We start from the raw sequence: 17033 nt of genomic DNA, 5'->3' as shown, positions 1-17033 counted from the left end.
CCACTCCTCGGAAGGAAGGTTGGGCAATCCTACTTCCGTAGAGATACTGCCTCGGAAACCCAACGAGGGGTCGCTATGAGTCAGGGCTGACTCGACAGCACATAACAACAACAACCATACTATCTAACATTTATTGAGTACTTAATACGTGTCCAGCACCATGTGTTAAAAGATGTATCTGTATCTCATTTCACTCTCCCAACAATCCTATCAGGTAGATAGTGCTATCTCCATATGACAAATAAGGGAACTGAGTTTAGAGAGTAACTTTAAATAACTTGTCTAAAACTCCCAGCAAGTGAGTAGTAAAACCTAGAGTTGTCACCAGTCTGTCTGGCACCAAAGCCCATGTGGGTAAGCACTAGATCATAAGTGATTTATTTGGGGTTCTATATATGAACTTATGTTACTTACTTTGCTGTATGGAAATCTATTGCTATGGGCATTATTATAACCTGTAGCACATTTTTTTCTCTCAGATTGTATAGAGCCACTTGTTTTAACCTCATGGGGCTTTAAGTCAGAAGATGCTATATCTAGATTTTCTAGAGGACCTTAGAATTTCTCAGTCACCTATCTTTTTCCTGAACATGTAAAAAACACTTGATTTGATGTTAAAAAATAATAATAACTATTTTCTAGGATATTTCTTAGGTACAGTTTGTTAACTGTTCTTTCTACCCTGCCCCTAAATATTTGAAGTGTCAGACTTTCTTCAGCCCAGTCTTGAAACATACTATTCAAACAGTTAGTCTTCCATCATGTTCTCTACAGTGTGACCTTTGTTTTAAAATGGGGCGTGTATACTGCTGAGCTATTATGCCCTGTAATTTGGAGACTCCCAAGCCTTTTTTGGGAAATAGCTGAAAATCTGTGTTCCTAGCTTCTGTTCTGTAGTCCCTATGATCAGTATGTTTGGGCCTGGCAGGAGCTGGGTACATGGGTGAGTGGCAGGCTAAGCCACGGCACACAGACAGGCTCAGGAAAGCTGACATTGCCTGTTCACCGTGGCCTGCACCTTTGGACACCACTTCCAAGTCTGTTTGGCTGAATCCTCAACCAACCTTCAGAGCTCGGGTGTGAAAGGTACGTTCTTGTGCTTCGTTCCCAGATCCACAAGTTGGAGAAAGCTGTAGCAGCTGCACATACCTTCTTTGTGGGCAACCCAGAGCACGTGGAGATGCGTCAGAACCTGGACTATTACCAAACCATGTCTGGGGTGAAGGAGGCTGACTTCAAGGATCTCGAGGCCAAACCTCATATGGTGAAAAAATTATATTCCCTTCTTTGTTTTCAAAGTGACATTTATTAGGGTGGTTTTCTGATTACAGAAGTAATATATGTTCATTGTGCATTAGAAAAATACAGAAAAATCAAAGACAGAAAGCAATCATTTGTACTATTTTCACCTTAAGAAAACCATGAGCTGATTCTTTGGCCTATTTTTGTCTTCCATAGCTTCTATTTTTTAACATAATTTGATGTCATTTTGTCAATTTACTTTTCAACATTTGTAAAAAATTGTGATAAATGGATGTAACAAAACATTTGCCATTTCGACCTTCTTCACACAATTCACTGACGTTAATTGTGCTCGTCATGTTCTCAACCATCACCATGATCAGTTTCCAGGTTTTTCCACTGCCCTTAACAAAGCTCTGTGCCCCCTTGTTCTTGGCATCACTTTTTTGACTCAGCATTAGGTCATGAGCCTTTTCTCATATCTTCGAATTTTCTCTGAAAACATAATTTTTAATAGCACAGTTGTCCATCTTACACATACACTGATTTTATTCTTCACATTTTTTGGTGATGTAGGTCTTCACTACAGTAAGTTGTGCAGTGTTCCTCAACATTCTTATTAGTCTTGTTTAACAGGAAAAGTCTGCTTTCTATGAGATATTGTTTATGATAAGATGGCATATTTATAAAGAGCTTATGTTCTTTATGTTCAATTTTAATAGTTTAGAAATGGGGTATTAGAAACAATATCAGAATGACTTAAGTAAAGTGTAAGTCTCGTCCATTACACAATTGTACAAGCATTTCTTTTTATAATTCTGTGACAATGAAAATGGTTATTGACCCTGAGAATGGGAGCTGTCATACAGACTGTAAAATGGAAGGATGTAGTCGGCTGTGGGAGCCCCAGTCACCCCTTACCACCAGGAAGATCACCAGCTTCATCACAGACCACATTCTAGCATTGAAGAGAGAGAGTTTGTTTTTTTTTAATGAAACTTCTATTTTTGAAAACTTTTAGCCTGCTTATACAAGATTATTACAATGGACTCCCGTATTTCTTTCATCTAGATTAAAAGTTAAATGTTTTTTAAATTTGGAAAAGAACATGTAAAGACTGTTTGCACAAGGCCTTCATTATGTCGCAGCCATCCAGGTCACCCCTTACCACGTACAACCTGACTAGCAGAAAATTAGGAACCTGGCCTAAGTGGCCAAGAGCAAGGAGAGAGGGTTCCTCTGTGGCCTGAGTCTGAGTACTCCTTTCTCCCAGTAGCTCAAGTTTCGACTCGGGGTGCGATTCTACTCGGAGGAGCAGCCACAGGAAGCCGTACCCCACCTAGAGGCAGCACTGCGAGAGTACTTTGTGGCTTACGAGGAGTGCCGTGCGCTCTGCGAAGGGCCCTATGATTATGACGGCTACAACTACCTGGAATACAACGCTGACCTCTTCCAAGCCATCACAGGTGTGCAGCATGGCCATTGACCACAGACTACCCAGAGCTTTGAGGTCCATGTCATGATCATACAGATAAAGTGTCTTCAACCTCACTCCTGCGTTTCTTAAATCTGGACATCTGACTGAAAGTTGCTTCTGCTTAAATTTGTTCATCTTAATGAGCCTTTGACTCCTAAGGGTGATATGATCATCCTCCTATTTGATTCCTTTCAGATCATTACATCCAGGTCCTCAGCTGTAAGCAGAACTGTGTCACCGAGCTTGCCTCCCACCCCAGTCGAGAGAAGCCCTTTGAAGACTTCCTGCCTTCGCATTATAATTATCTGCAGTTTGCCTACTATAACAGTAAGGACTTCTTTCTCTTTCTTTTCAGCCTTTGACAAAGGAGCTAAAAGCAAGGTAGGCAGGGATTACAGCCACTATACTTCTTCAACAGGTCTAGCATCTTTCTCCTGTGGGAGGCACCATGCCAGATGATCCTTGGGTACTTTGTTACAAGTCACTGGCTAGTACCTGCAGGCTAGAAGCTGGGAGAGGGAAGACCTCTCTTTCTTACCTCTTCTATACTGTTTGTATTAAATGTATTTGAATGAAACATAATAGCAAAGGTTAAGAGTGTGCTACCATTCCAACCTGTTCACAGGACATTTTCCAGGCCTTCTCCCTAGTATAGTACTGATGTTCTTGGGGGCTCTATCAGGATCCCAAAAAGCAACAATCATAGGTCTTTACTGAGTTCCTATTGTATGCTAAGCATTACAGCATATTCAAGAGTATACGGTGTTCATAATCAAGTTAAAGGAGCCCTGGTGGCACAGTGCTCAAGCACTCAGTTGCTGCGTGAAAGATCAGCAATTGAAACTCGCCAGTTCTACAGGGAAGAAAGACCTGAGGATCTGCTCCCGCACAGATAAGAGCCTTGAAAACCTATGGGACAGTTCTACTGTAGTGTCCTGTAGTGTTGCAATGAGTCGGAACCAACTGGACAGCACACAGCAGCAGCAGCGTAGCATAGTTAAGATGACTGGCACGTATGAATAAGAACCAGTCTACGGAAAAACAGTCTGCTGTTGTAGTATGCCCTGACTCCTGAAATCCCTAGGGCAAAGAAAATAGACAAGGGGAAATTCCTAGTTGATCCAGTGGTTGGGAATATGAATGCCAAGATTTTGAGAGATGCCAGAATTTTTAAAGAAGTGGATATGCAGATAGTTGTAATTCTCTTTCAGTATTAGGCTACCCTGAGGTCATCAGACGGCTTAAAATCAAATATATATGCTGTATATATTCTATAACTTCTCCCACCAAAATCAGGCGGGAGTGCTACATAATGGGGCCACCTTGTCATGTCATTGCCTTCACTAAACTCTAAGTGGTTCCTGGTACAAGGATTAGACTCTTTCTTCTAAGTCTTTATTTTTCATTTTTGCAGTTGGGAATTATACACAGGCTATTGAATGTGCCAAGACCTATCTCCTCTTCTTCCCCAACGATGAAGTGATGAGCCAGAATCTGGCCTACTACACAGCTATGCTTGGAGAGGAGCAAGCCAAATCCATTGGCCCCCGTGAGGTGAGAGGCCTGCGTTAGCTCAGGCAGCTGCCAGCTGGCATCAGACTGGCGAGTAGACAAGGAAGGGAGTCAGCGCTACTTATATAAGGTGGAGCGGAGTGTCAGGCTGGGTGTGAGTTACTGGCACAGCTTGTCATTTGGAGAACAAGGGGGCACAGGAAGCGGTGGGACAACATGGGAGCCTTAGCATTATGGGCGCAGAAGTCTGCTCTCTGCAGGCATGTTCTTTCCCCTCTTTGGCACCTGATGCTATTTAACAAGAGCTGTCATGTCTTACTTCCTGTTAGTTTTTACCTCACACTTGCCTGTTTGCTAGGTCCTTTCTCTTCCCCATCCCCTGTTCTTTCTGCCATTATCCCTTCTCCCATCTTTCTGTGTTATTCCCATCTCGTTCAAAACAAGGAAAAAAAAAACAAGGAAAATCTTTATAACACAAGATTAGAATGAAATGCACTGAAATGCGAACAGTGGTTATTTCTGGGGGATTTTTGTATTTTGCTCATTTATATTTTCTAAATTTCCTGCAGTGAATACATATCTTTTTGTAATTAAAAGTATGAAAAGTTTTGTTTTTAACTTATTGAAATTTGACAATGTGATAGTTGTATATATACTTTGCCCAAACCCTAGATCCTCTACTCTTGAGACCAGAACAGTGAAGTGAATTTGAAGTCACTGGCCCAGGCTCCTCCACATACTACTGGCATGATCTTCAGCATGCCATATGTGGTCTTTGGCCCACTGCATCACTTCTCAGTTTCCCTTTCTATAAAATGCAATAATATTTCTCGTTCTCTGTTCAGCACAGGATTGGTAGAGAGTCAAATGAGATAGTGATTATAAATGCACTTGATAAACTTAACAAGTGCTGTGCAGTATCTAGAAAGTGGGGTTTTTTGTTTGTTTGTTTGTTTTTTAATCTAGAAAGTGTTTTGCTAGACATGTAGCATCCCAGGAGCCTTGCTGATGGTACACAAGTAGCAGATAGCAGTTTCCTCACTTCTCACCTCAGCCATGTCAGCCCAGAAACGAGTTGAGGGTAGGGAGTGGGGAGGCGTTGCTGATCACTGTGTGGGCCTTCTTCACCTGTGTCCTACTTCCCCAAGCCCTCTATATTCTGCATAGAAATGACTGTAACTCTGGACTAGTTTTTAAATTTGTTAGAGAAAAGATGGTAAATAGTTATACTCACTCCAGAGGCCATTCATTTATTTTTTCAACAAATACATTGTACAAATGTAGAGAATGAGAAAACAGGCACACCTGTGCACCATTGGTAGGACTGTAAATTGAACTCTTCATTTAATCCAGCAATTGGATTGCCAGAGGTTTATACCACAGGTATACACATGTACGAGTATTCACAGGACTTTCATTGCAACTTTGTTTTAAAAGGCAAAAAAAACCTGGGAACAAGCTAAATGTCATCAGTTTGGGGAGTGGTTAAATAAATTATGGTACATTCATTCAGTGACATGCAGACAACTGTTATATTGCATGAGGTAGAGTACTATGTCTCAATAGGAAAAGCTTTCCATGATACATTTTTAGGTAAAGAGGGGAAAAAAGGAAATAAGATCTAGAACTATAAGTTTACTATGTCCTACTTATGGTTTTTATTTTTTGAAATGCACCTATATGCTTCAAGATTTTCTGGACAGATTGATAAACTGTTAATAGGAATTATCTCTGAGCTTTGGGCCTATAGGTCAGTGGTAAGGAGGGAGACTTGAACTTTTCTGTCTACCACCACCCATCTGCCAGTTTGTCATTCTATGGTGGGTTGTATGTTTCTATGATGCTGGAAGCTGGGCTACCAGTATGTCAAGTACCATCAGGGTCACCCATAATGGACACGTTTCAGTGATGCTTCCAGACTAACATACTAGGAAGGAAGACCTGGTGATCTACTTCCAAAAATTAGCCAGTGGCAACCCTACAGATCACAACAGAACATTATCTGACACAGTGCTGGGCGTTGGGTCCCGTGGGTCGGAAGGCACTCAGAATACACAGTGGCCGCAATGGGAGACTAAAGCATACCAATGATCTCAAAGATAGTGCAGCACCAGGCAACATTTTGTCTTGTTGTATGTGGGCTCACCATGAGTTGGAGCTGACTTGACAGCCACAACGTTTATGTCTGTCTGTACTCTGCTGATTTCTTTTGGCTATATATGTATTTAGGAGCTCTGGTAGTGTAGTGCCTAAGGCACTTGACTGCTAACCAGAAGGCTGGCAGTTCAAACCCACCAGCCACTCCTCAGAAGGAAGATGGGGCAATCTACTTCCATAGTGATACTGCCTTGGAAACCCAAGGAGGGGTCACTATGAGTTGGGTCCGACTCGACGGCACATAGCAACAACAACAACATATATGTATTAGTTTTATGTCTTTTTGAATGCCATCTAAAACACATCTTAAACAAACAAACAAAAAAAACCAAACTCACTGTTAATTTTGACCCCCATTGGGTTTCTGAAGCTATAAATCTTTATGGAAGTAGATCACCCCATCATCCTTCTGCAGAGGGGCTGGTGGGTTTGAACTGCTGACCTTCCCAGTTAGCAGCCAAATGCCTTATCCACTGCACCACCAGAGCTCCTTTAAAACATACCTTAGGTCACAGAAAGGCTAGGTCTTTGGACTCATAGTCTAATGGAAAAGAAATTATGTAAGCCAAAACTTAAAGTGTGCTGGTGTGAATATAATAGCAGAGGTGTGTGAAATCTACAGTGGAAGCCTGGAGAAGCAAGCAACTGAGGAGCAAGTCAGGGAGACGTCAAGAGAAAGTGATGTTCAAGATTGGTTTAAAAGCCTTCAGTAGACAAATGAGGTGAGGAAGGGCTTCTTAGACAAAGAACAGCATGTGCAAACAACCTAAACAGTTGTCCCATCTAGGTGGACTGTGATTCTGGGCAGTGACAGCAGATGGGCCTGAAAGACTAAAATTTTGATGGGTCTTGAGTCCTAAGCCAAGGAGCTTAGGTGCTATTCCAGAGGGTGGACAGCGGTGAGCCCTTGTAGGACTTCAAACAATGGTATGACAAGATGTGATGGTGGATGGCTCAGAACACGAAGGCCCTGGAGGCAGGAGACCAGTTGGAGGCATCACTGTGAGGCAGAGCAGAGCTGCAAGGCCTGAGCAAGGCAGCGGTGATGACAGTGGAGACCGATTAGGTAGGTTAGGGGGAAGAACTGGCAGAATGCAGGGGTGTTTCCACTCCTCCCTCCTCTTCATATCCAAGTAGGCACTAAGCTCCCAGCTTGAGAGACAGCTGGGAACACAGAGGAGCAGGGTGATTTCCTAGAGGCCCTTGGCCCTACCTGTAATCTAGCCCAAGGTGGTTCATTCTCCTCTGTTCGTTAGGAGAAGCGGGTAGATGATGTGACAGTAAAAGACTTCCCATTCTTATTGAGGAGCTTACTAAGTTATTAAAAAGTAACTATCCCCTAAAGTATATAGCATTTTATAGTTTACAAATTTCTTTCAGAGCCTTTATTTTATTTGATTCTCATAGACAACCCAGTGAGGTGAGGTCACCCTCCTACTCTGAATACAAACAACCAAGGTCCTTCCTTCCCAGCTCTGGAGTTCTGAGTCTCCAGCAGAAGTGATCAAGGCCCTTACTTCCCTTCTATCCTTGCCCATGTGGGTGGACCTGTTACCTTGTAGTTGTCCTGTTTGGCCACTAGATGGTGACCCTCTATATGAATCAGTTGGCACCCTCTACGTATGACCTCTGGTAGCATAGTGCCTAAGGCACTTGACTGCTAACCAGAAGGCTGGCGGTTCACACCCACTAGCCACTCCTCGGAAGGAAGATGGGGCAATCTACTCCGTAATGATACTGCCTCAGAAACCCAAGAAGGGTCGCTATTGAGTTGGGTCCGACTCAAGGGCACATAGCAACAACAACATGTATGACTTAGGAGCTCTGGTAGCATAGTGCCTAAGGCCCTTGACTGCTAACCAGGAGGCTGGCAGTTCAAACCCACCAGCCACCCCTCAGAAGGAAGGCTGGGCAATCTACTTCCCTAGTGATACTGCCTCGGAAACCAAAGGAGGGGTCGCTAGGAGTCGGGTCTGACTCGACAGCACATAACGTGTATGACTGTCAGAGGAACTCAGATGGTGTAGAGGGAAGGCATTTGGCTGCTAATCAGAAGATTGGTGGTTCAAGCCCACCAGCTCTGTGGGAGGAAGATCAGGCAATCTACTTCTGTAAAGATTTATAGCTTTGGAAACCCAGCGGGGCTCACTATAAGTCAGAATCAACTTGATGGCAGAAGGTTGGGCTTTTTTTTTTTTTTTGAGTTATGTCTTTGTCGGTTAATATCTGTTTTCCCCCCCTCCTTTTTATGGTCATATTAGTGAGTCTGAGAGAGGGATAGGAAATACAAGCGCATATGGTCATTCTACCATTTTTATCCAGACTCTCCTCTGGGAAGGAGATAACTAATATTTGTTGAGCACCTATCTCGACCCAGGTGCTATACGAGGTGATTTACAGCCATCAGTCATTCACTCATCACAACTGTGAGGTGGCCACTGTTCTCCCCACTTTAGAGATAAGGACATTGAGACTCAGGGAACAAAGTAACTTGCCTAATGGGCTATGGCTGGTCAGTGACAACTGGGTTCTTTTTGTTTCCCTGTTTTGTCCCAGTTTCTGGCACAGTTCCTGATACTCAATGCTTGTTGAGTGAATAAATTATGGAAGTGGGATTTGCTTCCTAGAAGCCTCATAGAGTTGTTGTGAGGTTTAAGCAAGATGACATTATCTAAGTTGGTATCTAGCAGTTAGTGAAGGAAGCCTGTAATGTAAATTCCTTAGGAGAGAATTGCCATCTTGAGTAAATACAGTAGATGATATGGGACTTACTGACCCTTTTAACATTTTCTGCCTTGAACTGTCCACATCTTTTATTTCAATTGACTGTCTTCTTTTTCTCTTCCTTCTGCTGCTGCTTGGAGACTAGCAGGGCTCAGTGTGAAAGCCCCCGATGGCCATGGCACCTAGGGAAAGATGTGACCTGGGAGGTGCTCAGTTTCCCTGCCCTGGGTAAGCTCTGACAGTGAGCACAGGTGGGAAGATCCAGAGTGTCAGACCCGGTTGCTCTCACAGAGGGACATGGTCCTGCCAGAATCAGGGGAGAAGTGTTTGGGCTTGAGGATTGGGAACAGCTGGCTTTCGTTTGACTTTGCACTTAAATAAGTTGCATATCCGTCTGCACCTCAGTTTCTTCATCTGTAAAATGAGGATGATAGACAAACCTTAAAGGTGGTCGTAAAGATCAAGGGAATACTATGTGAATTGCCTGACACCTAGGTCCCTTCTTGAGTGTTGAACCCCTGCGGAAGTCAGGAAGGACTATCTTTCTTTGAATTATATTTCCACATCTCCCAAGACTCATTAGGTCATCTGCCTGAGAGATTAGCCAGATGAGGAGGGCTTTTTCCCTTCAAGGGGAGCCTGGGTATGCATCCAGAGGTACTGCATGTGACCTTGTCCCCACCTAAGGACCGGGCATAATAGTAATGGGGGGGGCTCAGGTCACATAGGGAACAATAGTAGAGAGTTCCAGGGAAGGGCAGTCTAAGGGTTAAAGGCCAAAGCAGAGTCCTAGGGGATTCCACCCACTGTGTTTGCTCAGAGTGCCCGGGAGTACCTACAGCGAAGCCTTGTGGAGAAGGAACTGCTGTTCTTCGCTTATGATGTTTTTGGAATTCCCTTTGTTGATCCGGTAAGCCAAGATGCGGGAGACAGAGGCGAGGAGGAAAGATCGAGAAGGGGATTCCTGGGGGTGGGTGAGTGTAGTACACTGTGTGACTGGGAGAAAACTACTGGAAGGTTGAGCTAAACCTGGGATCTGTGAAGGCCAGAGATGAGAGGCAGAGAGAAAATTAACAAGTGAATTCTGGCAAGTAGAAGTTTCTTAGGTTCAGAACCTCCCACCTTATCTACTACAAGGAGTCAGGGTGATACATTAGATTTCTCGTGGAGACCCCAGTTTATGCACCAAGACCTGGAAGATAAAGTGCGTGGTTCATTTTTTCCTGACGTCCTTTTAGGATTCATGGACTCCAGAGGAGGTGATTCCCAAGAGATTACAAGACAAACAGAAGTGAGGACCTTGAAGAAACTGCATGATTGGATTGGTCTGATGAGGCACTAGAGGGTTTCCTGAGCCCAGGCAGATGTGAACTCCTGGAGGGGTGGGCAGCCCCCATCTGGGAAGTTGGGGTGGGAGCCCAAGGCTGGCCTTGGAATATAGTCCTCAGAGTGGCTTTGCTCACAGGTCAGAACGGGAAACAGCCGTACGTATCTCCCAGGAAATTGGAAACCTTATGAAGGAAATTGAGACACTTGTGGAAGAGAAGACCAAGGAGTCGGTAGATGTGAGCATGCTGGTTCGGGAAGGTGAGAGGGCATAAGGGAACATCTTTGTTAACTAGGCAGCACCCCTAGGAGTGAAAAGCTCACTGTGGGCCATCCTTAGGGAGCCTCTGTGTCCTCCCTGATTCACCAGTAGGACTTTGACCTGAAAGAGCACCAAGAATTGGCTTCTGGTTAAGAAAGAAGACTCTTATCCATAATAACACTGGTTTAGTTCACTTCAGGAAGTATTTGTAAGATGTGTTCAAAGGCATCCTGTGCTTCCACACCCAGACTATTCACTTCCAACTTCCATCTTTCTTTTTGTTGCCGAGACTCAAAACCATCAGGTCATCTTTGTCTCCTCCTCCTCTCTTGCCTGTCCCTCCAGTCCTTTGGAAAGGCCCACCGAGTAAGTCTCTGCTCTGTTTTTACCTCTTTCCCTAACCCTTGGCCTTTTCCATTGCCACAGACCTGCTCCCATTAGCTCCTGGCTGCACTCATCTCTCCTGGTGCAGTCTTCCCACCCCTTCCCATTCGTGGTTGCTGGAACAGTCTTACACCCTCCCTGCCTAACCTTTTAACCACAGGTTCTGCTTTTCCCTCTTTATGCCCTCCCTTCATCCAAATTGGACTGCTTCTGTTCCTAAGCCTGCTTTCTGCCCACAAGTCTTTGTTCATGCGTATCTCAGCCCATCACTTCTGTCCAGGAAGGCAGCTCAGATACATCCTACCAACCCTTTGTTCATCTCCCAGCCTATTGGGATCCCCTCCCTCTTTCTTTTAAAATTTCAAAGCACTTTGTGCCTCCTGAGGGCATTTATGGCCTGTTTGTGCTGAGTATTTGTGTAGTTGTTAGAGAACAGGACCTGTCTTCAAGTGTCAGTCCTTCTCATTGTCTAGCACAATAAAGGCCTCGGTAAAGATGTGAGTTGTCCCCAGCACAGAGAGACACCATGAGAAACACATGGGAGAAGTGGTAACCTTCGCCCTGCAGTTGCTTAAATTAACAGTGGTTAATTGAACAAGATTATCCTGTGAAAAGAACTTGGCCAGCGTTCCTTTGTTTCCAGACAGCATTCACGCTATTGTTTCTCTTAATTCTCATAATTACCTGAGAGGTGGGCCAGACAGACTGTAGGATCCCCATTATAAATAAATTAATAAATGATGATGATGATGCTGTGATAGGGCAAAAAGTTTCAAGCATTCACTGTGTGCCACATTTGTGCTAAGCTTTTGACTTGCCTTATTTGTTCTTTACATCAAACTAGCGTTAAACTTAGGAGGGAGATGCTGTTTTACAGATGAGACAATGAAGGCTCATGGAGGTTGTGTTAGATTGGGTTCTCTAGAGAAACACAAAAAACCAGCAAAGTATATATATATATATATTTATAGAGAGAGAGAGAGAGAGATTTATCTTAGGAAAATGGCTCACAAACGTATAGAAGCCGACAAGTCCAAGCCGAAAAGTCCGTCTCTGGAGGAGATGGGGCTTGCGGCCGCCTTGGCTTCCGCTAGCACAGGGGAGCCGAGAGATTCAAGCTGGCACGCAGTATACTGGTTGTTGATTCCAACAAAAGATGAATCCGAGATCTCCAGGCCGAGCGGTGGGCCGCTCACTCAAGGAAATCTGTAGTTTGCACACCAGGGTTCCAATTCCTTAAGGAATGCGGTTCTTCCAGGTTGTCCTTGGATATCATTGCAAGCAGGCCACACCCCTAGGGAAACTCCCCTTGGGCAGACTGGCCACTCAGAACACAGTCATCTGATCCCATCATGGGAACAACCACACAGAACTGGGGTCCAGCCAAGTTGACACACAGCTCCAACTATCACAGAGGTTAAGTAACTAGCCAAGGTAACCCAGCTAATAAATGGAGGATTGGGAGTCAAACCCAGTTCTTTCTGACTCTGAAGCTCATGTTTTTTGTAATGGCTTTGTGACATGAGAGCTCAAGAGCCAGCAGCCATTCAGCCACAAAACTAGAACAAGAACTTGGATATCCTGTCTTTTGATGCCAAGTCCTTCCCTCTGGACCAGGATGTGACAGAGTGGGAGATTTCTCTGGTGAACAGGAAACAACTGAAATTTCTATTCCTTACAGAGCAACAATAGCTGACGGAGAGCCTCTGGCCGAGTTGCTGCCAGATTTTGCCTGTGTCTTGTCATTGCTCTGCAGGTGGCTCCCTACTCTATGATGGAATCAGTCTCACCATGAACTCCAAGCTCCTGAATGGTTCCCAGAGGGTCGTGATGGATGGCGTAATCTCTGACAATGAGTGTCAGGAGCTGCAGAGACTGACCAATGTAAGGGAAATCCAGTGACCTTATCTTCCACCCAGAGGTCCACCTTCCTTCCCTACCAAGTGCTTCTTAGGTGTTGCGTGTTTGCCTGCACCTTGCTACCATTATCTACCCCTTGTCAGGCCCTCAGCTGCCCTAGCTAACTGCACCTTGTTCTATCCTTGTAGGCAGCAGCAACTGCAGGAGATGGCTACCGGGGTCAAACCTCCCCACACACCCCCAACGAAAAGTTCTATGGTGTCACTGTCTTCAAAGCCCTCAAGGTAGACTGAGTGCTCAGCATTCTAGAGTGTGGAGAAGGGGGAAATCTGCATGTCCCCAGTGGGGGAAGGAAGGGGAAGCTTCGGCTTTGAGAAGTTGGAAGGCAGTGGTAAGAAAGGTAAAGATGTCTGCCTGTTAACATTCCAATTGCCACGGAGGGAGAATGAAGTAGGTTAAGTGAATTTAGCTTTTGAATCCTAAGCATTAGACCAAATGTAACAAAAAGAGTAAGAGCAAGACAAGACTGATACCCAAAGTTGTGAGTATGCTGTCTGAAGTACGGGCTGATTCCAGGGGTCGTCATTCTGAGCAAGATGCAGTCATTCACGAAGAGAAGCATGAAGGAGAGGGAAAAGGGTGATGTGGTCAGGGTGTTGTATGTGAGAACCAGAGAGACTGCATTCTCCACGGGGTACCGAGGAGTGGGGCCTGGTGTCTCAGTGGTCCCTGTCAGCCCAGAGTGGGACAAACGAGGCAGCTGACCTCTGGTCTTCTTCAGCTGGGACAGGAAGGCAAAGTTCCCCTTCAGAGTGCCCACCTGTACTACAATGTGACTGAGAAGGTGCGGCGTGTCATGGAGTCCTACTTCCGCCTGGACACACCCCTCTACTTCTCCTACTCCCACCTGGTATGCCGCACTGCAATCCAAGGTGAGCCTTCTCACCCACAGCTTCACTGAGCACGGGCTGTGCACCAGGCAGTGTGCTAGATGCTGAGCTGTGGAGAACAGGATATGGTCCCTTTTATTCCAGTTGGGGAGCCACAAATAAATAACTGGCATTCTAGTGTGATGCGTACCAGTAGCACAAGAGGAAGTGATAATCCATCTATCTGGGAAGCTTCTGAGAGAAGGTGACGGTAGTTTTTGCAAGATGAGTAGAAGTTTGCAGAGTGCAAAGGGGATGATGGGAGGACATTTAGGCCAGAGAGCATTTCCTTAGACCCCCAGCACATTTTGGGAAGCACCCACACACACACACACCATGTCAGCAGGAGGGCTGAGATGTTTCCTGAGGTACCCCAGCACTAACATGATTACCTCGGCCCCAGAGGCACAGGCTGAGAGGAAGGACAGTAGCCACCCAGTGCACGTGGACAACTGCATCCTGAACGCTGAGGCCCTCGTGTGTGTCAAGGAGCCCCCCGCCTATACCTTCCGAGACTACAGGTGCCAGCGCTCCCTCTGAGGCCTTGGCCTCTCCCCAGTCCCCCCGTGCCATACCTGTCCCCTAAACATACACACACACATACTAGTTTGAGACCAGCTGCTCCCAGACTCTAATCCCTTGTCCCCAGAACCCTGGATAGGAAGATAAACAACAAGGGAATCATTATAGCCTAGTGTGATCTGCACGACAGTGAAGTGTGGACTTGGTACAGAAGTACCCAGAGAAGGCATGGTGGGTTCTTGGAGTGGAGAGGAGGGAATGTTGGGAGTTGGGCTTGTATGGTGGCATGGAAGAGGCTCTTGAAGGCTTTCTTCCTAAAAAGGCTCCCCTCTAGCTGCTGGTTGAGAGCCCTGCAGGTGAAGACACTGGTGCTGGGGTTGTCTGGGCAGTGGGAGTTGGACAGGCCATGCTGAGGCACTCTTTCCTGTTCCCAGTGCCATTCTTTACCTAAATGGGGACTTTGATGGAGGAAACTTTTACTTCACTGAACTAGATGCCAAGACCGTGACGGTGAGTGCCCCCTCGTCCTCAGCCCTGGAGACAAAAGCCTGTGTTGTCAGCTGATATTCCCAGAGTGTTGTGGGTAGAATGGCCACTTGGGCTTCCTGATGGCCAGCCTCCCTCCCCAAACCAGAGGCCTTTTGAGATGTGTCAGTCACTCCTCTGACTGGTCATGGTCACCCTCTCTCTTTAGCTCTGGGCTTTAGGAAGCCAAGCTGAGTTCCCCACACACAGACACACACCCAGTTCTGGACCCTAAGGATCCCATATCTTCTCCTCAAGGGTGGTTATAGTCTTTGTCCTGTGCACTCCCTCCTCTTGCCCCCTTAGGCAGAGGTGCAGCCCCAGTGTGGAAGGGCGGTGGGATTCTCTTCAGGCACCGAGAATCCACACGGAGTGAAGGCTGTCACCAGGGGACAACGCTGTGCTATCGCCCTGTGGTTCACCTTGGACCCTCGACACAGTGAGCGGGTGAGAGTCTTTGAGAGTCATGGACTCCATGATCTTTTCCAGGAAGGGCCTTCCTACTCTGCTTCCTTCTTCCCCTAATCCTGTTGCCAGTGGCTTAGACATGAAAGAAGCACTGGACCTGGTGTCCAGAGAGACTCCCAGCTCCACTCTGTCTCTTTGGGCCACCAAGATGGGGAGCAATCCTGGGTTCTTGATTCCTTCCTTGGGCCCCACCTCAGCTGTCTGCCCAGAGAGGTGGCACTGCTCTGGGAAGAAGATGGGATCCAGGCCATTAGTGTTCTTCAGGAAGGAAACACTTAGTGGTCAGAGTACCTGGTCAAGAGACCACTCTGAATAGGCAGGGGTTGTACTTACAGGACAGAGTGCAGGCGGACGACCTGGTGAAAATGCTCTTTAGCCCTGAAGAGGTGGACCTTCCCCAGGAGCAGCCCCTGGGAGCCCAGCAGGGCCCCCCTCAACCTACAGAAGAGTCTCTGTCAGGCAGCAAGCCGAAGCCCAAGGATGAGCTATGACAATGTCCACATCATACCTGCATGAGTGAGGAGACCCATGAAGAGGTACTCTGTCTTGCATCAAGGAGTGGCCAGCCCCTTGGGACCGTGGAACAGTGGGTAACTCACATCTGGTGCCCAGCTGAGGGGACCCTGCTCACAGCTGTCTGCCTGGTGCTACTGCTCTGGGAGTGGACATGACAGGAGAGCCCACCCCCCATGGATCTGGCTGAGGGCTCGGGACGCAGACCCAGAGCCACCCCCAGGGGGCCTACACAGGCAGCCCCATGACAGTGGTGCTGTATTTAAGTATCTGGGGTAAACAACTGAAAAATAAAAGATTTGTGGGTTTTTTTACTTGGTAGTTTGTTCAGAGAGTGGAAATATACCCATTCTGCACAGGAGTCTCACTTGATCAGAATGAGTCCAGGCAGCATGGACTGGCAGCACAGTGTGAGGGTCCCAGCTCAGGGCCCGGCTGTGCCACTCACTGGACATCTTCAGACCAGTCACTTAACCTTAGGGCTGCCACCTTACAGTGGTGATTGTAATCCTTGTTCTGCCCACCTTCTGGGGCAGTTGTGTGGCCCAGATGCAATACTGAATGTGCTAGCACTTGGGAACTGGAGCAGTCTGGCTAAGTAGTAGGGATTATGACTAATCCTTCTCAGCAGTGCTCCGACATGTGTCCCCCCCGCAATCAGCCACATGCTTCCTGCTCTGCTGTCTGACCTCAGGGCCTCCGTGTCCAGACACACACCTCTAAGAGCCAGAAAAAGCAGGATTGGAGGTTCGGCTCCTCAGGCCACATCCCTTGTACCCATCTTGCTTGCTGTGCTTAAGAGGCTATAGGATAGTGAATTTAGGAACCTGCACACTGAATAGCTTTTCAACATTTATTTTTCAACCAGTATTTATTTATTAAGCACAAGCTGTGAGCCAGGTGCTGGGAATATGGCAGTGAACAAAACAAGCCCCTACCCTCATGCAGCTTTTATTTCTGTAGGGGAGGCAGATAATAAGTTATGTATGTGTGTGAGTGTGTGTGTATACGTACGTATATAATCTTGTGTGTCATATAGTGAAAAATGCTATGAAAAGTGCAGATAAGAGAGAATGGGAATGCCAGGGAAGGATTGCTTTTTTATTTATGGTAAGACCACTAATAGAGGGCA

General features: G+C 46.2%; 1 protein-coding gene across 1 annotated transcript in view; it reads left to right on the top strand.

Moving 5' to 3' along the window:
* Window positions 1-15879, top strand: part of P3H1 (prolyl 3-hydroxylase 1) — a 19104-nt gene extending 3225 nt beyond the window's left edge. The window contains exons 2-15 of the mRNA XM_007955561.2: window positions 1112-1264; window positions 2519-2708; window positions 2915-3046; window positions 4134-4273; window positions 9933-10022; window positions 10351-10403; window positions 10578-10699; window positions 12841-12968; window positions 13133-13228; window positions 13726-13876; window positions 14277-14394; window positions 14830-14905; window positions 15227-15367; window positions 15724-15879. Coding sequence (XP_007953752.1) covers window positions 1112-1264; window positions 2519-2708; window positions 2915-3046; window positions 4134-4273; window positions 9933-10022; window positions 10351-10403; window positions 10578-10699; window positions 12841-12968; window positions 13133-13228; window positions 13726-13876; window positions 14277-14394; window positions 14830-14905; window positions 15227-15367; window positions 15724-15879 — 1746 coding nt within the window. The remainder of the gene's footprint in view (window positions 1-1111; window positions 1265-2518; window positions 2709-2914; window positions 3047-4133; window positions 4274-9932; window positions 10023-10350; window positions 10404-10577; window positions 10700-12840; window positions 12969-13132; window positions 13229-13725; window positions 13877-14276; window positions 14395-14829; window positions 14906-15226; window positions 15368-15723) is intronic.
* Window positions 15880-17033: the final 1154 nt, after the last annotated feature.

The sequence above is a fragment of the Orycteropus afer genome, unplaced genomic scaffold (assembly GCF_000298275.1).
Source record: "Orycteropus afer afer isolate SDZICR_OR568_19922 unplaced genomic scaffold, OryAfe1.0 scaffold00510, whole genome shotgun sequence".
Lineage (NCBI taxonomy): Eukaryota > Metazoa > Chordata > Mammalia > Tubulidentata > Orycteropodidae > Orycteropus > Orycteropus afer.
Note: the sequence above shows the minus strand (reverse complement) of the source record. Positions and strands in the feature narration are given on the sequence as shown.